This window comes from Saccopteryx bilineata, chromosome 6, assembly GCF_036850765.1.
Source record: "Saccopteryx bilineata isolate mSacBil1 chromosome 6, mSacBil1_pri_phased_curated, whole genome shotgun sequence".
NCBI classification, from domain to species: domain Eukaryota; kingdom Metazoa; phylum Chordata; class Mammalia; order Chiroptera; family Emballonuridae; genus Saccopteryx; species Saccopteryx bilineata.
Window position 1 is genome coordinate 23593970 of NC_089495.1, and position 23515 is coordinate 23617484.

Below are 23515 nucleotides of genomic sequence, written 5' to 3' on the forward strand. Positions count from 1 at the left end.
TAAAGAAAATAAGTAATTGGCTTTGGAGAGCTTGAAAGGGAACTTAATAGTCTTCAAACTGATCAAACTGCTGGTGAGAAGTGATCACTGTCCAACTGGAAGAAAGTGCAATGTATGAAATGAAGCGTAGACAGCTAAGAAATACTGGGATTTAACCAAGTTTAAATTAGAAAAGTCTGATTCAAGAGTAGTGGTGTCACAAAAATGGTGAGGTAGGATGCCCCAGCCTCTGGCACCAACAAAGATCAATACTTAGACCACTATCCACGAACAAAAGCAGCTCCGGGAGAGCTCTAAAGTCCACTCAAGAAACTTCAGCAACACAGTGGCACCAAAAATCTGAGACGAACTGCACAGAAAGGGTAGAGTGAACAGCTTCAACTCGCTGCTTGACAATGGTCTTGGCAAAAAAAATTTTGGATATGACATCAAAAGCACAGACAACAAAAGCAAACATCAGGTGAGACTATCTCAAACTAAAATGCTTTTTGCACCACAAATAATAACAGTTGATAAAAGGAAAAGACAAACTGGAAGGGGGGGAATGCTGTATCTATAAACTGTTTATCTGGTAAAGGGCTAATATCCAAAATACATAAGGAATTCACACAATTCAAGGCAAAAACACAATCTGATTTAAAAAATAGGCAGAGAAGCTGAATAGATATTTTACCAAAGAAAATGTACAGAAGGCCAGTGAGTACATAAAAAGGTAATTCAACATCATTAATCATCAGTGAAATATAATACAAATCAAAACCACAAGTTACCATCTCACAAGATATTCTCAAAAAGACAAGATAAGTGCTGATGAGGTTTTAGAGCAGGGGTCGGGAACCTTTTGGGCTGAGAGAGCCATGAACGCCACATATTTTAAAATGTAATTCTGTGAGAGCCATACGACGACCCATGTACGTTAGGCATTATCCAATAAAAATTTGGTGTTGTCCTGGAGGACAGCTGTGATTGGCTCCAGCCATCCACAACCATGAACATAAACAGTAGGAAATGAATGGATTGTAATACATGAGAATGTTTTATATTTTTAACGTTATTATTATTTTAATTAAAGATTTGTCTGCGAGCCAGATGCATCCATCAAAAGAACCACATCTGGCTCGCGAGCCATAGGTTCCTGACCCCTGGTTTAGAGAAAAGAGAGCCCTCGTGCACGGCTGGTGTGAATATAAACTGGTCCAGTACAAACAGAACTACCATATGATTCAGCAATTCCACTTCTGAGTAAGTATCTGAAGGAGATGAAATCACTATCTCAAAGAGATATCTGCATTCCCGTGTTCATTTCAGCCTTCTTACCCATACCCAAGACATGGAAATAATCTACGTCTGTCGACAGATGGACTGATGAAGGAAATGTGCTACATGTTACGTACACACTGAAGTATTATCCAGCCACAGAAAAGAAAATCCTTCCCTTTTAACATAGATGGATCTTGAGGACATTATTCAAAGTGAAGTCAGAAACAGAAAGACAAATAGCATTATGATCTCACCTATATGTGGATTATAAACACATCAAACTCATAGAAACAGAGAGATGTTGGTGAAGGTATAGACTTTCAGTCGTACGTTTCGAGGACCTAAGAGACAGCATGGTGAGTGAAGTAAACAATAATACTGTATTGTAAATGGAAGCTGCTGTAGGAATAGAATTGCAATGTTCTTATTACACTAACACAATGGTAATTAGGTGAGGTATAGAATGTTACCTTACTGTGGCAAACATTTTGCAATACGCTATATTATATGTGTATCAAATCATCCCACTGTACACCATAAACTTATACAATGTTATGTCAATTATTTCAATAAACCTGTAAAAAAAAAAGGGAGATTTTCTAAGGCACACAAAAAGTCCAGATATAAAGTAGTGTATTAGTTTTCTATTGCAGCTGTAAAAAATGACCAGAGATGTAATGGTTTTAAACAAACCAAGTTTATTATCTTATGGTTATGTAGTCCATAAGCCCAATATGGGCCTCGTTACGTTAAAATCAAGGTATTATCTGGACTTGTGGTCCTCTCCAGGCTCTAGGGGAGGATCTATCTCCTCGCTGGCAAAATTCAGTTTCTGAGAGTTGGAGGACTGACATCTGGTCTCCTTGCTGGCTGTTAGCTGAAAGCTGTTCCCAAATTCTAGAAGTTACCTGCTTTCCTTGGCTCATAACACCTTTCCCCAGCTTCAAAGCCAGCAAAGGCAGGATGAATTCCTCTCGTCCTTCCCTTATTCTTTGTCCTCTCTCTGACCCACTCTGCTGCCTTCCTCTGACACTTCTGAGAGCTCATATAATTAAGCTGGGCACACGGAGATAATTGAAGATAATCGCCTATCGGAAGGTCCCTGACCTGAATCACATCTATCAAGTCCCTTTTGTCACATAATGTAACATAGTGAGAGGTTCTGGGAATTTGGGGGGGTGGCCACTATGTTGCCTGCTGCAAGCAGATTCAGAAACTTGCTCAACCCATCAACAATAGGAGAAACTCAAGTTTTCCCCTTGACTCAACACAGCTGCCCACAACTTTGTCTTATGTCATGGTTCCTCTTATGGTCTTAAGAGGGCGGCCAGGAGCAGCTAGGCCTACTAGCTTCCTTGCTCACAGCCCCTTGAGGGGGCAAGGATTTCCAAGCAAGCTGTGTTCGACTGAACAGAAAAAAGAGAACATTCAGAGATATCCTAAATTAAATTACAACAGGCTGGAGGATAGAAGGAAGAGACAAGAGGTTGCAACTGCAGGGCAAAACCAACAAAAGACTGCTTACATCCCTCAGTGTATGATGAAACTTAACGAATTAACTTCCAGGTGCCGGTTTCCTCAATTATCTAAAAAGAATAGCTGAGTAGCCAACCGCCAGGTGCCACCAACCGCCAGGTGCCACCAACCGCCAGGTGCGCCTCCGCATCTTACCAGGCATGAACTTTCCAGACTGTTGCCCACAAACAATCCTAAAGAGCAAACCTTTCTTCCGGACTGTGCACTTATCCCAGAACGGCACCCCTCTTCCCTTTCATCCCTTTTATCTGTACAGCCAATATCAACTCTTTCAAAACAACTTACATCTTTTTCCTGCCCACCTGATACACTGAAAAGCCCATCAACTCCAAGACAGTGGACCTGCTGCTTCCCTTATCTAGCCCTGCTGCCTGGAGGTTTAGATGGCATGTCCCAAGACCTGGTCCTTTTCTGGCTAGCACTGGCTCAATAAACCCCTTCTTCTTAAGAAAGTTTCTTTTTTTTTTTTTTTTTCTGAAGCTGGAAACAGGGAGAGACAGTCAGACAGACTCCCGCATGCGCCCGACCAGGATCCACCCGGCACGCCCACCATGGGGCAACGCTCTGCCCACCAGGGGGCGATGCTCTGCCCATCCTGGGCGTCGCCATGTTGCGACCAGAGCCACTCTAGCGCCTGAGGCAGAGGCCACAGAGCCATCCCCAGCGCCTGGGCCATCTTTGCTCCAATGGAGCCTCGGCTGCGGGAGGGGAAGAGAGAGATAGAGAGGAAAGCGCGGCGGAGGGGTGGAGAAGCAAATGGGCGCTTCTCCTGTGTGCCCTGGCCGGGAATCGAACCCAGGTCCTCCGCACGCTAGGCCGACGCTCTACCACTGAGCCAACCGGCCAGGGCAAGAAAGTTTCAATAGAGAAAGTTTTATTTAACATATCCATAACATATCCGTAAGCAGGTTCGAACATCAGTAAACCAGTAAAGGCAAGGGTAATGGTACGAAGAATAGTTTAGTCTAACTATGTAAGATGATTTAGAATTATCAGGACGACTAGTCTACTCATTTGATTACTCTTTATACACATCCTTCTTCCAACACACATACTTTCAAAAATGCTCATGCTCACACCAAACACCTTCTGTCCACTTCACCAAAGGGAGTAACCCAAAGTCTCATCTATTTATTTCATCTAACTTCAGATTCATGATGTGAGTAATATGCTTTCATTTCCAACAGGTGTGGGTATAGAAACATACAGTCAATATCCATTTTGGCAATAGATGGCTATAAGAAGTAGTTGTCTACACCCAGAATACACTGGTGTATAATATATAGGATAACTACAATTACATTCAGAAACGTGAAGAATGACACAAAAATGGTCAGCAGTAATTGGCCCTTAGCACAAAGTATATCCTTCTAGAAAGAAGTAGCTAGGATTCTTTGGCCTCAAAATTCCTAAGGCTAGTAACTATAACAAGATCTTGTTTAGATAGTAATTGTGATTAGCAATCTGTCTCCTGGCAACAAGCCTCTCAAACTTTTCCATCCCCTAAAGCCCTGACTTGTAGTGGTCCTTACTTATTGCACCCCAACTTGATACAATCAATTCCTTCCACCAGATTGCATTTAAAATATACCTTTACTATAAAAACATGTGTAGTTCTATTTACCAGGTGGAAAGTGCTCAAAAGGAGATATTTGGGCAAGGCAGAAGGCAACATATTTGTGCTTTTTGGTATACTTATCTCCCATTACATCTCTTTCCTTTTAAGTGAATATTCACATAAACCCGGAAAAGTTTAATTCTTTCTTTCAAGCTAATTTTGCAAGCCGACCTGTGAAACTAAGCCATAAACAGAAAGGCTCTTTCTGACCATGCCTGAATTTTAAAAGCTTCTTAGATCTAAGCACAAAATAGACAAAGCACTTCAGTATTCTGAATTGTTTTTTTTAACAATTTCCTCCCAAACCACAGCGCTATGAAGCATATGGTCTGTGTCCCCAAGTATAAGGGAATATCACTAACTTCCCAGTGGTGTTCCTTACTGTTCTCTTTCCAGGTTAAATCTGCATTTTAGTATCTCTTATTCAAGTACCCCTTTCCCAGTACCAAATTCAGTATCAGCTGGAATGCTATACAGATAGACATTCAAACAGGCTTAAAAACAAGTTAACTTCTTATAAAAAGAAATTCAGAAACCAGGCAGCCTTTATTAGAGTGATGATTCCAAGGCGTTGAAGAATTCTTGCAGACGTTGAAGAATTCTGATTTTTTTCCCATCTTTGTTCTGCTGCTCTCAGCCTTAGAGTATCCAAACACTGGTCTCTCCCTATCCCACGAGTGCTGTCACAGCTCAAGCAACGTGCTTCCTTGTTCACGTGCGACTGGCTTTTACTTTCCCAACGACTGCTCCCCCCACACACCCCAGTCCAATCTGTCCTCAAGGGTGTCATTGGCCCAAACTGATTTAGTTCTGCCCACTCTTGAACATAAAGTGAATGAAATGTGTTACATCTCAGGAGACAGACCACAGCAAACCCAAAGTGAATTTTATAAGTTTTATTGCAAACCTGAGCAGGGACTGCAGGCAACCCATGCAAGGGAACACTGCAGCCCCGAGCTTCTAAAATGGCTCCTTTTTATAGGGTGGCTATCTAGGCTGAGCAAGCAAGTAGCGTTTACAAGGGCGGGAGAGGTGCGGTTAGCTGACCTCATTCTTGGCTAAGTCTCTAGGGTAGGGGCTTCCTTGATCTGGGTACATAGAGTTCAGTGGAAAATATTGCTACATTTCTAACGGTTATTTATCTTTTTTCCTCCAGCCATGTACTGGATGTACTCAGTTTTCATGGCTGGTGGCCTGCGCCGCTTGTCCTAAGATGTCACAAAATGAACCATGCCCAGACTACTCACCTGGAGTGGAGTGAAAACAGATGTCAAGCACAAATTCAACCACAGTATCAAGCTAGATACTGACAATCTTTAAAATGTTATCCTTTCATACATGTTTAGAATGTTTAAAGGTAACGTATCTTAAAACAAGGACCAAACTGACACAAACAAGGCCATGACCTCAAGAATGCAGTTTTCCTTTTATGCATCAAGACCAGCTTGAGTTTCTTAACTCTTCAGAACATCTCTCGAGACTCTTAAGAAGAATAATCAATCCCTCATCTGTGCATCTATGTCTTTATTATACCATTATATTTTATATTTAGCTGGACATCTCCATTAGAATGGAAATTCTTTAAGGCTGAGGAGAAACCATTTTTCTGAGGGTATCAAATACAGTATTCTCTACTTGTAGCCGGAATCTGCATCCAAGGCGGGTCGGCTGTAGCTGGTGAGGATTTCTGACTGCCGAGGTGACCAGTGCCCTTAACCCCAACACTGGTCAAGGGTCCACTCAATAGCTGACACGGTAGACACTCAAATGTCTAATGAACGATGAGATACACAGACATTTGGATTAATATGGTTTGCTGCTTTCACACTTAAGGAGTGGTAGATGGAATGCAGGTAAGAAGTGGAAATTGGTATCTTTTTGGAGCTTTCTTTTGCTGAGACCACAGATTTATACACTCCTCTAAGGGGAGTGATAAAAAGAAAAGCCAGAGGCAGTCAACGTTATTACTACTTTCCATTTCAGTTTATTACTCTATTATTCTGCAACCATTCCTATTTACTTTCCCTTTTATTTTTCTTTTCTACCTGTGCCTTAAGACTACTGCAGGGCACTTCCTACTAACACTCATTTTTAAAAACATATAAAATTAGGTTAAATCAAAATTCAACCTACTTTAACAACTAAGTGAAAACTGTGTTGCCAGACCCAGTTTTATACTATGGACACAAAAACAAGTAAGATAAAACTCACAATGTAGCAGGGGAATCAGACAAAACCCATATACTATAGTTAGTCCTAGAAAGCCAGTAGAAAGTTCTGTGGGAAACTAGTGAGTTTGTTTAGCTGGGCAAGAAAGCAATATATCCTATACCTCTTGGTCACTTAGAATGTCTAAATTAAAGTATCTTGTATTGTTAAGTAGCTGTTTAAACTTTTCTGTAACACTAACAAGGAAAAATGACTGGTTGAAAATTAAGTGTTATGTGGTGGGGGAGGGCATTATGAAAGAGAACAAATTTTTTTTCACTTTAAAAAAAATATGTATTAAAACAAGTTTAAAAAAATGTATTGATTCTTAGAGAGGAAGAAAGAAAGAGACAAAGAAATTCAATTTGTTGCTCCACTTATTCGTGTCGTCATTGGATGACTCTTGCATGTGCTCTGGGGATCAAACCTGCGACTTTGGCATGCCTGTGAACAATGCTCAACCTAACCAACGAAGCTATGCTGCCAGGGCCCGGGAGTGCACTTTTTTTTTTTTTTTTTTCTTCTTTCTGAAGCTGGAAACAGGGAGAGATAGTCAGACAGACTCCCGCATGCGCCCGACCGGGATCCACCCGGCACGCCCACCAGGGGCCACGCTCTGCCCACCAGGGGGCGGTGCTCTGCCCCTCCGGGTCGTCACTTTGCAGCGACCAGAGCCACTCTAGTGCCTGGGGCAGAGGCCAAGGAGCCATCCCCAGCGCCGGGGCCATCTTTGCTCCAATGAAGCCTGGCTGCAGGAGGGGAAGAGAGAGACAGAGAGGAATGAGGGGATGGGGGTGGAGAAGCAAATGGGCGCTTCTCCTATGTGCCCTGGCCGGGAATCGAACCTGGGTCCCCCGCACGCCAGGCCGACGCTCTACCGCTGAGCCAACCGGCCAGGGCCGGGAATGCACTTTTGATCAAACTGTTACTTCAATCAGAGAGAGGCATAATATATCCAGTCCATTCTACTTCTGCTCAAAACTTTGGTTTTTAGATGAAAGAATATGTCACCAATTCTGTCATTTCCAGAAGTTCTCCTGAAATAATACTGAATGGGGCAGCATGTGTGAATCAAGAGGAATTAATTCTAAAACAAAAATGGAAACCCCAAACATTTCAAAATGAGTTCTCAGGGTAAGTCCATCAGCTTTCGAGATAAATGCAGATTGGCGAAGGAGGCAAGTTCAGATAATGAAAAAGCTAAACTAAATTTTGTTCACATAAGATCTACAACTATAAATACAAAATATTTACTCTAAGAACTTGCATATGCTCTGATTCTTATCAAAATAACATAATAGAATGTGCCTTCCCAAAAAGGAGAAAAGGTATTTTTAAAAAATTGTCAAAAAGCCCAGGCAGGGTAGCTTAGTTGGTTAAAGCATCATCCTGATATGCCAAGGATGTGGGTTCAATCCCCAGTCAGGGCACATACAAGAATCAACCAATGAATGTATAAAAATATAAGTGGAATAACAAATTAGTGTTTCTCTCTTTTTCTTCCTCTCTCTAAAATCAAAAAATAATAATTTGGTGTCAAAACAGTGTTTCTAGTGGAATGGTTAGAAAAAGGTACAATCCTGCCTAATAAAAACATCAACTCAGTCTCTAAAGGGTTGAGTCAAGAAAGAAACGTTACTTTCTAAATAGTTTAACTGCTGTTTTGTATTGCAGGAGGTACAGGGCATCTTCAAAATTACTCCTTAATGAATGTGCTGATTGCTGTACACTTCTGAAAACTTCAACAAGGTTAAAAAATTAGGGATTAGGTTTAAAATATACCTAACTTATAAAAACTTACTAATCGAATCTCACACTTAGCTTTTCACTACTACAAAAGGCTGTAAGGCAACCAAATAATGAATAAACAATCTGTACTTATTTTCTTAGTAATACATGTTTCCCAAACCTCAAATGGTAGAAATACCAAATTCATGTAAGAGCGGTTCTCAACCTGTGGGTCGCAACCCCGTGGGGGTCGAACGACCAAAACACAGGGGCCACCTAAAGCCATCGGAAATACATGTTTTATTTAAAAATGTGTTGTATAATAAATATGTATTTTCCGATGGCTTTAGGCGACCCCTATGTTTTGGTCGTTCGACCCCCGCCGGGGTCGCGACCCGCTGATGTAAGACTTCAGAGCAAAAAGAAACAAAAGGAAACCTCAAACTTCTTTAGGTCACACTAACTCACCTCTTAGCAGTGAAGTTTCTTTCCAGATCCTCATTGTGAACCAGTTTTGTATCCCCAAACTGCCATGATGTCTGTAGGTCACACCTCTCATCAAGTCGGCACTGGTTAAGAATATCATGTATAAAACTATACTCTCTAGTATTGGTGAAACAAGGGGATAAGTAAACTAAGGAAAAAGAAAAAGACGAGACTGTATTTAAAATTACATCCTTGTACAATGACAACTGTATATCTAAGACACAAAATAACCAAGTACTTGAGACTTTCATTAACATCTAGAGGCAACAATCTATATCTAAGATTTTATAACAGTAATATAGACTTCCTACTCCCGATATAAATGCAAATATGAAACTTTAAAAGTCTGGCTGGAAAAAAAAAGTCTGGCTGGGTGGTTAAGTGGATAGAACGTCATCCCAGCACACTGAAGTCACGGGTTTGATCCCCATTCAGGGCACATATGAGAAGCAAAAAATGCATGCACAACTGAATGGAACGAAGTGGAACAACATGTTGGTATTTCTCTCTTGCCCTCCCCTCCTCTCTCTTAAATCAACAGGGGGAAAAAAGCCTTATCAGATAATTCTGGTATTTGTTTTATCATTGTGCTGTCATCTGTTGATTAACTTTTCTCATTCAAGTTGAGATTTCCTGGATGGTAGGTAAAGTACGTAATTTTTAAATCACAGCTCAGTCATTTCGGTATTGTCAAGATATCTCAGCCCTATCTGGTTGACTTGGTGGTAGAGCATTGGCCTGGCATGTGGATGTCCCAGGTTCGAGCCCCAGTCAGGGCACACAGAAGTGACCATCTGCTTCTCCACCTCTCCAACCTTCTCTCTCACTCTCTTCCCCTCTCACAGCCATGGCTTGATTGGTTCAAGCAAGCCGGCCTCGGGTGCTGAAGCTGGATCGTGGCCTCTGCCTCACGCACTAAAAAAATGGTTCCTGCTGAGCAACGGAGCAATGGCCCCAGATGGGCAGAGCATCGCCCACTAGTGGGCTTGCTGGGTGGATCCCGGTCAGGATGCAAGCTGGAGTCTGTCCCGCTGCCTCCCCTCCTTTCACTAAAAAAAATTTAAAATATTAGGCCCTGACCGGTTGGCTCAGTGGTAGAGTGTCGGCCTGGCATGCAGAAGTCCCGGGTTCGATTCCCGGCCAGGGCACACAGGAGAAGCACCCATCTGCTTCTCCACCCCTCCCCCTCTCCTTCTCTTTGTCTCTCTCTCTTCCCTTCCCACAGCCAAGGCTCCATTGGAGCAAAGTTGGCCCGGGCGTTGAGGATGGCTCCATGGCCTCTGCCTCAGGCGCTAGAATGGCCCTGGTTGCATACAGAGTAACGCCCCAGATGGGCACAGCATCACCCCCTGGTGGGCATGCCTGGTGGATCCCGTTCGGGCGCATGCGGGAGTCTGTCTGAATGCCTCCCTGTTTCCAACTTCAGAAAAAATACAAAAAAAATTTTTTTTTAAATATTAAAAAAAACCCCCCAAGAATCAGAAAAATGTAGTAATAGTTACAAAATAACCCCATCTTCCACAGAAATATTACCTTTCTCAGCTGTCCTCCTGATCTTGGGAATGGTGAAGTTCTTCAAAGGATTGTCTTCTATACCAGTAACTAATTGAGGTTCACTGGTTGAGTTCATTTTCCACAGTGTCTTGTGTTTATCAGTCTCTTTCATATCCTTTTTTTTGGTAGCCTAAAATCAGCCCAAAGTTATTAAGCAAAAGGTTAATAAATATACGAGGCAATGGAAGTAAAATCATCTAAAAGTTCTTACTTGGGATTAAGTAAAGATACATTCTTGGTCACACTCGCAACAGGTTTCAATCTCAATTTGCTTGGTTAAATATTTATTTCGTAGTTTCAAATAGACTTTTTCCTTGTAATTGATGCAATCGTAATTGGGTAACAAAAAGTCTCTGGGTTCCCGAAAAGCTTAATAACTTCCAAACACCAATTTTTTGCTAACATTTGAAAAAATTCCTGCCAAATTACTCTACTTCTTACAGTATTTTTTTAGACATTTCTGTGGATAGACAATATTCTCTAAATCAGAATCTCTGGCTTTGGAAGAAACTTATGAATGTTGTAAGTCAGCTATTGTATGACTATTCCAATAATTGATGGCCTAAAACAGTCACTCATTGACTGTTGTTTCTAAGTATCACTCTAGAACTGGTTTAAGACATCATCTATTGTCACACTAGTAATAGCAAATTCCTTCTCCTCTTTCCTTCTCTTCCCAAACCGCCCCCCATCCCTACTGACTGATTAACCTTTCAGGTAAAACTCATATTGATACTAAAAAACAGGTAAGGAGCACATGTGCACATAAACATGTATGTTTTTCATACCATTTCATAATATAATTCATGGGCCCTCAGGTCTCTATCAACTGCTTAGCTCAAACGTTAGATCATAATCCAAAGTATGAGCTGTCAAAATTCCACAGACGGATCACAAAGGTTAAGATTCTACAGAAGGTTCATAAAGGATTTTCTAACCCCCACTCTTCCTTCTTCCCTTTCTGAAAGGTGATCTTGCAATTTCCCAATGAATCGTGGGTCACAATAGGGAATGGAAAGACACCTTTAGAAAGAAAAGAAAATCAGTCTCTCATCTAACCACACTGATTGACATTGGTGGTGTTGACTTCTAATAGGAATACATTTAAGATCTACCAGCTCCAGAGACAGCTACCAAGACTGCCACAATCACCTAGTAGTTTTATAACGGGAGAAAGGGAGGACAATTTATTTAGAATGACTTATGTAACAAAAAACAAAACAAAACAAAAAACCTCTTCAATAAATCACGATCTCTACCTACAGCACACAAAGGTATACAATTATCAGTTGATTATACTTTACTTGAAGGGCCACATGCTGTGACAATTCTCAATATTGCTTTTAAATAAATTATATTTTAGGGAAGATAAATGATATTTCAGATGTATGGTTTCTTATAAAATGCTTCTCTAGTAGTAATAATGACTGATGGAATTCAATTTGTTCAGAAACGCTACCTCAAATTAAGACTAAAACAAGGACATCCACTATCATTGCTTTCTATAAACAGTATGCTATGCTAGATAGAGGTGCTCACATTGATGAAAGAAAAAAAAGTATGAAGGAACTAAAAAGCTAAAGGGGTAAGAAAAACGGCTTGGAAATTTCTGGGAGTGAGGTTGTGTCTCACTTTGTAAAAGAAAACTCAGATCCAAATACTATAGACAGATTAAGAATGAGTTTTCCTTAGAAAGGCAAAAAATCGTAATAGTTCAAAGTTTGGTTCTACCATTAGTTAACAATGTTATAATATTCGGCAAAACACCTAACTTCTCTGCAACTAAGAATAACATCAAGTAACTCACATGGTCTCAAAATCTGACACCACAGTAACTGCACATAATTAACCATTAGTGTAACCCTCTAGCCAAGCTACAGAGTTTTGTCAAGAAGCACAGTATTGTAAAGTTAACTATGTTACAAGGCAAGTGATGTTCGTTCTAATTCTAGCTCTGCAAACCAATTACTGGTAACCTTAGAGAAGTTACTAATTTCCTGTACAGTGTATTACTTTGTGTGCATTATTCAGACACAAATTAGTGGCAAAGGAATACATCCCTTTTATGTCAAGTAACCAAGTTGAAAGACTTAATCTTTTCAAAATCAATTTTAAATGAGTATTTGTACTTTGCTTTCTAAGCCTATCATTAAAAATTAAAGACATGAATGGTTGAGATGTCTGGTAATAGATTAGCGATCACTAACTGAATCTGCAAAATCTTTTTACCTCGTTACTAGTTACTATTAAAGAGTCTTTAATATAACAGTACTTTGTAAATAGAAATAAAAACCAAGCAGTACTTGGTGTTTCAATTGAGCTTAAGAGAGTCTCAGAGTTCTATTAATAAGATTTAACTACTATCAGTTATGAAAAAGGTTTCCTAACATAAGGCAGCTCAGGATGACTACAGATACATGAAGCATTATTGAGTCCTCTTTCAAATTTTTCCACTAATCAGTTTGTTAACTTACCTTTAACATCTCTAAAAATCTGTTCTTTCTCTTTTTAACAAAAAGAAACAATGCCTCAGTTTCAGGATTTTTCTGGCGAACAAGATTGTTCACTTTTAACTTTTTACTATTACCTTTTACTTGTACTAAATACTAATTTTTCCATTTATTTTTCATCCCTAAATATACTGAAGTAAAAAATGTCTATTTTAAAATAGTAAATAAATTTCTGTAACAAAATGTTATGCAGATATGGCAAAACCATTCCTCTTCTAGTCACCTCAGGGAAGAGTTCTGAAGACTGAATGATGACTAAACAGCAGCCTTAGAACTTGAGTCACAAACACATTCATTCTGAGTTCTTCAGAATTCTAACTAGTTGAAACGAGGACTTATTTCTAATAAACAAAAGCTTAAATCAGATCATACATTTGATGAACTAAATATACACTTAGTGAGATTAAATTCACAAACTGTGTATTTCTTTTATGTGTTTATCTTCTAGTCCAAATTTTCATTTGATAGGACAGGTGTTGGTAAAGTATAACTTGTGTGCCTAATCCAGCTCGCTAACTAGTTTTTGTAGGGTCCACAAGATAAACGACTGAAAAGAAATGGAATAATATTTAATATCGCTTAAAAATTATATGGAACTCAAAGGTCCATAGTTTAACAGACACACCCATTCATTTACCTACTGCTTATGGCTGTTTTCCTATTAGAAAGAGTACAGCTGAATAAACGTGACACAGACCCTATCATACACACAGACTAAGTATTTACTATCTAGCCTTTTACAGAAAAAAGCTTACCAACTCTTGCTATAGATAAAGCAACTGTCAAAGAACTGAAACAATAAAAACTAGGTCTGATGATACCCATTTCAGGGCTTTCTCTTTCTGCACTCCCACTGTTGCAATGACCTCTCCACTGTATTCTGCCTTTCACCCCTACCCACTATGCTCTCTCTATCCTGCTCAACAGCATTTAAACAGGCTCAAACCTGATTATTTATTTTTGACAGAGACAGAGTCAGATAGGGACAGATAGGGATGGACAGACAGGAAGGGAGAGAAATGAGAAGCATCAATTCTTTTTTTTTTTTTTTTTTTTGAGAAGCATCAATTCTTCATGGTGGCATCTTAGTTGTTCATTGATTGCTTGTTCATTGATTGTTTTCTCATATGTGCCTTGACGGGGGGGGGGGGTACAGCAGAGTGAGTGACCCCTTGCTCAAGCCAGTGACCCTGGGCTCAAGCCAGTGACCTTGGGCTTCAAGCCAGCGATCTTTTGGCTCATGCCAGCAACCACAGGGTCATGTCTACGATCCCACGCTTAGGCTAGTGACTCTGTGCTCACGCTGGTGAGCCTGCGTTCAAGCCAGCAACCTCGGAGTCTCGAACCTGGGTCCTCCACATTCCAGTCTGGCAGTCTGGCGCCCTATCCACTGCACCACTGCCTGGTCAGGCTCAAACCTGATCATTTAAAAAACAAAATAAACAAAACCTGCCAGGGTCATATTAGCCCTAACCTAGGTCACTTCTTCCTTCCACCTCAGTCTTTAATTTCCACCACTGTTACTCTACCTAAATAACAACTTTCAGTCATCTATGTCCACATCAATCTCTTGTTAATGTTAGTACATTTATGGTTCATAACTTCCTTGGCCTAAGTTTGATACTCTTGACCAATCAGCTTTTCCTGAGTTTTGTGACTTCATAATCCTGATTTGACAGCCACTTTTCAGGTAGTGAGTGCTTTCTTAGTCTAATAACTCATCTTCCTTGACCTGGCCTTTATTTGTTGGGGACTGAGAGCCAACGGGGTCTTTGCAGTTTATATTTTTGGGGGACTGAGGTGTGGGGAACTGGTAGTAAGCTGACAGTCTGCCCAATTCCCCACCTCACTTGTTCTGTGAAGTTGCTAAAGGCTCTTTTGCTATGGTGCTGGATTGTTTATACTCATCCTGCCCCCCATGTCCTGCAGAAAGACTGGAGGCAAGTTTCTTTTATCCTTTGTCTTGTGAAGTTAAGATGTTATATATGGTGGGGGTTTTCTGCACTTGGTAGAATTCTTGGGTTGCCTTGGAAATGTGATCAGAGATCTCAGTGATTTGCTAATGGCCTTATACTTTGCCCTATAAAGAAAGCAGGAAGTGGATGTTGAGCACGCTCTGTTCTTGCCATCAGCATTGCAGAGGCTTCCCGAGCCCATCCTTTCCCTCTAAGCCTATTTTCTTAATTCCGCGCCGTTTCCACTCGGGACCTAGAATTACTAGTTGTCCTGGTTCATGGCATATATTGTTGTTTTGATTTTTTTTTTTTTACTTACATAAGAAAATATTATCTTAAAACCTTTTTATCAAACTATCTTTGCAAACAATACAAATAGAACCTGTTGGTTTTAATTGGCATTTCTTTCATTATTAGTAAGGTTGAGTCACTGCATTTATTTTTTTTCTGTGGATCTCTTGTTCCTATCTTTCTCCATTTTTTTCCCAAGGTGCTGTTTTAATGATTTGTAAGGACTCTATATAGAGAGAGATTAGTTTTTAATTTGTTACAAGTATTTTAGTATTTTTGTTCTCTGTGTTTTTAGCATTTCCTCCCATAGCAGAACTTTAATTTTTTAAAAATAGTTTTATTTAGAAAATTAAATTCAAAGGGGTAACACTGATCAGTAAGGCTACATAGGTTTCAGGTAAACATTTCTATAGCATTTGAACTGTTATGTTCTGTACCTATCACTCAAAGTCAAGTCATTTTCCGTCACTGTATATTTATCCCTCTTCACTCCCCCCTCCCCTAACCCCTCCCCCGGTAACCACTTCACTTTTATCCATGTCCATGAATCTCATTTTATATCCCACCTCTGTGTGAAATCATATAGTTCTTAGCTTTTTCTGATTATTTCACTCAGTATAATGTTCTCAAGGTCCACCCATGTTGTCATAAATGGCAATATGACATCATTTCTAATGGCTGAGTAGCAGAACTTTAATTTTTCTGTTGTCTAATTTCTCCGTCTTTTTTTTTTTAATTTTATTTTTATTTATTCATTTTAGAGAGGAGAGGGAGAGACAGAGAGAGAGAAGGGGAGAGGAGCTGGAAGCATCAACTCCCATATGTGCCTTGACCAGGCAAGTCCAGGGTTTCGAACTGGTGACCTCAGCATTTCCAGGTGGACGCTTTATCCACTGCGCCACCACAGGTCAGGCCTCAGTCTTTTATTACACTGATTTTTATACTATCACCAACAGTGTATGAGAGTTCTATTTGCTCCATGTCCTGACTTGATATTGGCAGACTTGAATTTTTGCCAGTCTGATGGATGAAAATGGTATCTCATTGTGATTATTTTTCATTTCTCTGATTTGTGATGATATTGACCATCTACTGAGTAAAGTATTATATTTATTGGCCATTTGTGTTTTCACATCTGTGAAATGCCTGTTCAAGTGTATTAACTACTTTTCTATAAGGCTATTTATTCTATGTATTTGCAAGAAATCTTTTCGAGATACTAACACTTCACCCACTACACATGTTGCAAATAATTCCCCCCACTTTTAAACTTGTCTTTTCACTTTTTGAACAGAAATAACTTTAATGCAATCAAAGTTATAAAGTTTTCCTTTACATTTAGTGCTTTTTTGCTTCTGAGCAACTTTAAGAATTCTCCCAAAGGTCTTAAAGACCATCCCCATATTCCTTTCTACAAGTTTTAAATACCAAAAAAGAAGAAAAAAATTAAGTTTTATAGTTTTGCCTTCCACCTTTAAATTGTGTGTGTGTGTGTGAGAGAGAGAGAGAGAGAGACACACACACACACACACACACACACACACACACACACAGACAGGAAGGGAGAGAGATGAGAAGCATCAACTCCTAGTTGCAACACCTTAGTTGTTCATTGCTTGCTTTCTCTTATGTGCCTTGACCAGGGGGCTCCAGCCAAGCCAGTGTCCCCTTACGCCAGCAACCTTTGGGCTCATGCCATTGAACATGAGTCACATCTATGATCCTGCACATAAGCTGGTGAGCCCACGTTCAAGCCGGATGACCCAACGCTCAAGCTGGCAACCTCGGGGTTTCAAATCTGGGTTCTCAGTGTCCCTGGCCGAAATCCTTATCTTCTGTACCACTGCCTGGTCAGGCCCACCTTTAAGTCTTTAACCTGCCTGAAATTCATTTTGTCTAAGGTAAGTAAGAGGGGTTCAATTTTTCCACGTAAATACCAAACTCTGTTGGCATTTGTTTGAACAATCTTTCCTTTCTCTATTTAAAATACCAACTCTGACATAATTCAACTTGCCATATATGCATGAATTCTAGGCTCTTTGCTCTGTTTTACAGTTTTTTTCATCCTTGCACAAATACCATATTATAAATAACCTTGGTATCTATTTGCGCATAACCAAAATAAAAGGAAAAACAAACCTTGTTCTTCCAAAGCATCTTTGCTCTTATGTACACATTTTATTTTATTTTATTTTATTTCTCTTTATTTTTTTTCATTATGTACACATTTTAAAATAAGGTTGTTTGATAATAAGTCTTGTTTAGGTTTTAACTGAAATTTCATTGTCTCTTGATTAATTTTGAGGGAAATGACATTATATCTTAAGTCTTCCTATCTGTGAACATGGTATATCTCTCTACTTATTCATGTCATTAATATCTTTCACTAAAGTTTTATAATTTTTTTTCCCATGAGGGTTTTGCATGGTTTAAAGAATTTATTCTAAGGTACATTACAATGTTTAAATTACTATACATACATGGTATCTTTAAAAGTTATTTTTTTATTCACTATTGTTATGTTTAAAATGATAATAATAATGACTAACATTTTTCTGTAACACTACATAACAGACACTTATCGAAGTGGGTTAGATACATATTAATCAATTTAATCCTTATAATATCCCTATGAGATACGCTTATTTTAAATTTAAAAAGAGCAGGTAAGTTCAATAACGTGCCCAAGGGCAGAGAGGTAGGAAGTACTGAATCTGGAACTCAAAAGCTAGATAATAATGACTTAAGTTTTGTTTCTTCCTTTGCATTCCTTTTACCATTTGTTTCTTGTGCTTGCCTTACTCTGCTGGTTAGGAATTCTACTATATGTCAAATCTGTCAAAATAGCTGTCCTCCATTATATGTGTAAGGTTGGTTCTAGGACTCCCACTTGTACCAAAATCTGTAGATGCTCAAGTCCCTTACATAAAATGGCATAGTATGTGTTTATAACCTTCACATATCCTCCCATATACTTTAAATCATCTCTAGATTACTTAACATAACAATGTAAATGTTATGTAAATCACTATTACGCTGTATTGTTTAGAGAATAATGATAAGAAAACAAAAAGTCTGTACATGTTCATTCAGTACAGATGCAACCATCCTCGGACTAACTATGGAATACACATCAGCAACATGACATTTTTTCCTAATACTTTTGAGCCATATTTGGTTAAAGCTGGGAATACAGAACCCACAGATGGGAGTGCTGACTGTGTAAGTGATAATGACAGGTGTCTTAACCTTTTCCCTCATTTTAATTTAATATTTTATTAAGTGAGAGGTGGGGAGGCAGAGAGATAGACTCCCATATGCACCCTGACCAGGATCCACCTGGCAAGCCCCCTATCAGGGGATGCTCTACTCATTTGGAGCTGTTGCTCTGTTGCCCAGCAACTGAACTATTTTTAGCACCTAAGACAAGGCCATTGAGCCATCTTCTGTGCCCAAGACCAACTTGCTCGGACCATTCGAGTCATGGCTGGGGGAGGAGAGAGAGTGTGAGAAAGAAAGAGAAGAAAGGGGGAGCGATGGGGAAGCAGACAGTCGCTTCTCCTGTGTGCCCCGTCTGGGACTTGAATCTGGGACTTCCACATGCTGGGCCAATGCTCTACTGCTGAGCCAACTGGCCAGGACCCTTTTCCCTCATTTTGAGGGCAATGTTTTAATGTCTTTAGAATTGAGTGATCAATTTTTTGGTAAACATACTGTATCAGGTTAAATTTTCATGAGTAAAAAAGTCCAGACTGCTATTTTCTCTCAGCACTTTGAAGATATGATCCCACTGCTCACTGCCATCCACTAGTCACATTAAGAAATCATGTTCAGGAGAAGACCGGCGGCAAAAAAAAAAAAGAAATCATGTTCAATTTAACTAACATTCATTTATAGGCAATCTTTTTCTCTGGCAGCTTTTAAAATCTCCTCTTTGTCTCTGATGTTCTGCATTTTCATCATGATGTTGTAGTTTAAGTATCTCACGGACCTCTTTTATCTCAGGTTTGACATCTATGGCAGTTATACGAAATTCTCAGCAACTTTATCTTTGAATATGGTTCTATTTCCTGGGAACAAAACTTTTAGTTTTGTATGTTTAAACTTCTATCTTTATTCTTCCATTTTCTTAACCTCTAATTCATATTTTCCCATCTCTTCCTTAGACTGCTGTAATGCTGGTGGTCAAGGCCAGGCAGGTTCACACTGGATCCAGGCAGATGGTAGAGGAACTGCAGAGCCGGAAAGAGTAGGGTCATTCCCGTTTATTAGATTCTTGCAGTGGCGGGTGAGCAAACAGGCAGGGGGAAACCTCTTCTCACAGTGGTGGCAAGGTATGTGCCGAATGGCCCCTCAAAGTGGCAGGCAAGCAATCCGCGCCAAGGGAGAGCACCATAGCCTTACACAGACTGTCCACACATGGCGCTGCCACATGCTCATGCACTAATCATGCAAAGTGCAAGCGAGCAAGCCTAATACAGCTGTTTTCCCTACAGACGCATTCTCAATAGTTGATTTAAAATCAATAAAGTTGATTTCATAGGCCCATGCATGCACGCACAGACACAGGATAGGGGAGAGATAATGAGGTATCTGGGTCTGCTTAAAAATTATAGTTTATAAAGGCCCTGGCCAGTTGGCTCAGTGGTAGAGCGTCGACCTGGCGTGCAGGAGTCCCGGGTTCGATTCCCAGCCAGGGCACACAGGAGAAGCGCCCATCTGCTTCTCCACCCATCCCCCTCTCCTTCCTCTCTGTCTCTCTCTTCCCCTCCCGCAGCCAAGGCTCCATTGGAGCAAAGTCTGCCCGGGCGCTGAGGATGGCTCTGTGGCCTCTGCCTCAGGCGCTAGAAGGGCTTTGATTGTGGCAGAGCAACCCCCAAGACGGGCAGAGCATCGCCCCCTGGTGGGCATGCCGGGTGGATCCTGGTCAGGCGCATGCGGGGAGTCTGTCTGCCTCCCCGCTTCCAACTTCGGAAAAAAAAATTATAGTTTATAAATGAAGCCTGATGAGAGTTCATTACTGGAGTCTATTTTCACTTGTGCTTCAATAATAAATATATGAGTGATTAAATGTGTGTAAATTATCTTTGAAAGAAATTAATAATAACAGTTGCCTACAGAGAAAGGGACACTTGGTGGTTTAGGAATGAGAAGGGGAGCAATTTATCAGTTTATATCTTTATTACTTTTATATTTTTGTCTTTGTAAATGTATAACCTTTTAAAAAATGAAAAGCATCCATTCATTATAGCAACAAAAATATAAAATACTTAAAAATAAACTTAAGAAATGGCCTGGTGTGGGGAAGCTGGTCTCCCCAGCATTGGTAAACAGCCTGCAGAAGATGGAGTCAGTGCAGACAGGTCCGATGCGTCAGACCCGGCCATGCACGACTAAGGGAAACAGATCAGGGATGGTATGCATCGCCTTATATACTGATAATGCTACCCCTACTTTTTGTGATCATGGCTCAGTGCCACTTTGGTGTGGTTTTACTATTAAAGGCCCGCACACCGTGTTGGGCTGCTGCTGTTCCCACACAGTGCTCATCCGGCTGCCGCTGCCGATACGCACGTCCTGTCTGCCTGGAGCTCCGCGCGTCCCTTTCCAGCTCTCAGCCCCTCGCAGCCTTCCTGTCCTGTCCTTTGCCTCTGAGCCCGGACCTGAGCCCTGAGCTTGTATAAAGATGTCTAAAAGACTCTGCGGCTCAGAATATTTGCTTAAAGGGGAATATGCAGACTTTATTTTTGAGAGTACTTCTAACTGTGAGTATGCAAAATGTTTCTACATTGTCTCTAAAGTTGATTCAATCTCCAAGTTGACAGAAATAAGAATGAAGGTCATTTGGAAAAAGAAACAGAATGATCGAGGAAATTCTGAGGTAGTAATTGGGGAAAATTTTACTCAATAGTTATGGCAATTATAATAAGCTGGGTATACTACAACTGAATTATATTTAAGTTCTGGTAATAAAAAAGGGGATAATGAATAATTGACATTTAAAACTATAGCACTGGGACAAAAATGTACAATGGAACTGTTAGGAAAAGGAGCAAAAAATACCACAGAATTTTGAGGATGCTAATTAATGTTGGTATTTGGAATTAGTGGGGAATCTACAGTATTGAAACAAATACCAGGACAACTGGAAACCAAACACGCAAAGCTGTATCTCCTAACACCAAAACAAATTCCAAATGGATCGCTCCACATCCCAGTTAGAACAAGAGACTTGAAAGAGCCAAAAGAAAAAGCACATGTAACCAATAATAAAAGAAAAAATACTCCATTAGAGAACCACTAAAACCGCAATGAGGTATTTTTTTCCCGTACCTCTCAGATCAGCAAAAATTTAAGTCTGACAATATCAAATGCTATACAGATACAGAGCAACCAGACTTCTCACACACTTTTAGTGATCATATAAATTGGTATAGCCAATTTAGGGGAAAAAAAGAAGTGAAGAAATAAAATGGAGTCACTATAGTAGTGCTGCTAAATTACTAAAATCAAGTTGGCTAAGGCACGAGGAGATGATTCTATTCTTGTTTTAACTAGCCTAGGAACTTAGACTTTTGAGTGTTCTGGTCTGCACATATCATATATCCAGAGCACCTGATAGCTATTATCCAGACGGCCATTCATTTACATCAGGGGTCCCCAAACTTTTTACACAGGGGGCCAGTTCACTGTCCCTCAGACCGTTGGAGGGCCGGACTATAAAAAAAACTATGAACAAATCCCTATGCATACTACACATATCTTATTTTACAGTAAAAAAACAAAATGGGAACAAATACAATATTGAAAATAAAGAATAAGTAAATTTAAATCAACAATCTGACCAGTATTTCAATAGGAACTATGCTCCTCTCACTGACCACCAAAGAAAAAGGTGCCTCTTCTGGAAGTGTGGTGGGGGCCGGGTAAATGGCCTCAGAGGACCACATGCGGCCTGTAGGCTGTAGTTTGGGGACCCCTGATTTACAGGATTACCATCTCCTTCCAGAGGCTAAAACGCAGGACTGGTTCTTCTTGAGAACGTGCCTTTGACTGTAAGAACTCTTAGCTCTTCCTCTTTCTTTGGAACACTGTGAGTGTTGCCGAGTAGTGTTTCTACTTGGCAAACCCTAACACCCTTAAATAAATCTGTTTTTTATTTAAAAGAACATTTCTTTCTAGCTATAGCCTCCAGACTCTTAAGTTCATTAGACGGGGGGAAATCTAAGTTCTCAGCCTGTATGCAAGTAGCTCAGGGTAACCTGGCTTGAGAGCTCACAGTCTTGTGACTTAACAATTCAGCTTCTCACTTTCCTTCCAAATGGTCTTTATGAAATTGGCTTGAAAAAGAATTTTTTAAAAGTACTTATAGTAGAGAAATGTCTCTGGACAAGAACTGAACAGACTTGGGTTTCTTGTTCTGATTCTGGCACTGTCCGTTCCCAAGCTTTCCTCTTCCCATCAGTCTGCAGCGAGGCTGAAAACTGCATTGTCAACTCTAAAACATCTTGCCTCCTTCTAGACCTGGCCCTCTCTCTATGATTTTCAGGCTCTATTTATTTACATTTTCTCTGCGATCCTACATACAGGCTTATCCAAGAAATAGTATATGGTATGTAAGTTGATGCCATAAAAGTTTCATAGCTTCATAAGTTCAAGAGCCCCAATTCCTCCCCTCACTTTCAAACTACTTAGGAAACTTACATGCCTAGGGTACTTCTGCCTAGGACTAGGGCTCTTCGGTTTTCTGAACGTCAACAGTTAGTCAATCTCCATCCTCGGAGATCTTTTGTTTTTAGAATCAACCAAATATAACTTAAAACCCACCCGAATAATACTAGGGTGACCAAAATATGGCAATACTACTTTTTATTAAACATGTAAAAATCTGGCTACAAAATAATTAAGTTTCTTTTCTTCAATTTATTTCCTTTTTTGGTACTCTTATTTATTTTTTTTAAATATTTTCAATTGCAGGTGACAGTCAATATTGTATTAGTTTCAGGTGTACTGCAATGTGCTTAGGCATCTATCGATACATAACTTACAGACTGATCCCTTTGACAAGTCTAGTATCCCCCTGACATATTACAGTATTTTTCATTATCTTCCCTATGCTGTACTTTGCAATCCCATGCCAAGTTTCTCTTCCTGCTTATGTACTGGTTCAAAAGGCAATTCTAAATCTTGAATGCCACCAATGTTCTAAGCAATATTTGCATATTGGCCTGACTTTCCTAATTAGGTATTCAAAGATTCAATACCTATGCTAAATTAAGGTCAGTTGTGTATGGACAATCTTCTCCACTGGACGATAATTTATCCATTTTTCTTTCTTCTGTACCAACCAAAGCTCCTTATAAAATAAG

At 39.9% G+C, this 23515-nt stretch overlaps 1 protein-coding gene across 1 annotated transcript in view; it reads right to left on the bottom strand.

Annotated features, from left to right (window-relative positions):
- Positions 1-23515, bottom strand: part of TEX15 (testis expressed 15, meiosis and synapsis associated) — a 58628-nt gene that overhangs the window by 34495 nt on the left and 618 nt on the right. Inside the window, exons 2-3 of the mRNA XM_066235920.1 lie at positions 10370-10520; positions 8819-8984 (exon numbers count right to left, since the gene is read on the bottom strand). Coding sequence (XP_066092017.1) covers positions 8819-8984; positions 10370-10502 — 299 coding nt within the window. The 5' untranslated portion in view covers positions 10503-10520. The remainder of the gene's footprint in view (positions 1-8818; positions 8985-10369; positions 10521-23515) is intronic.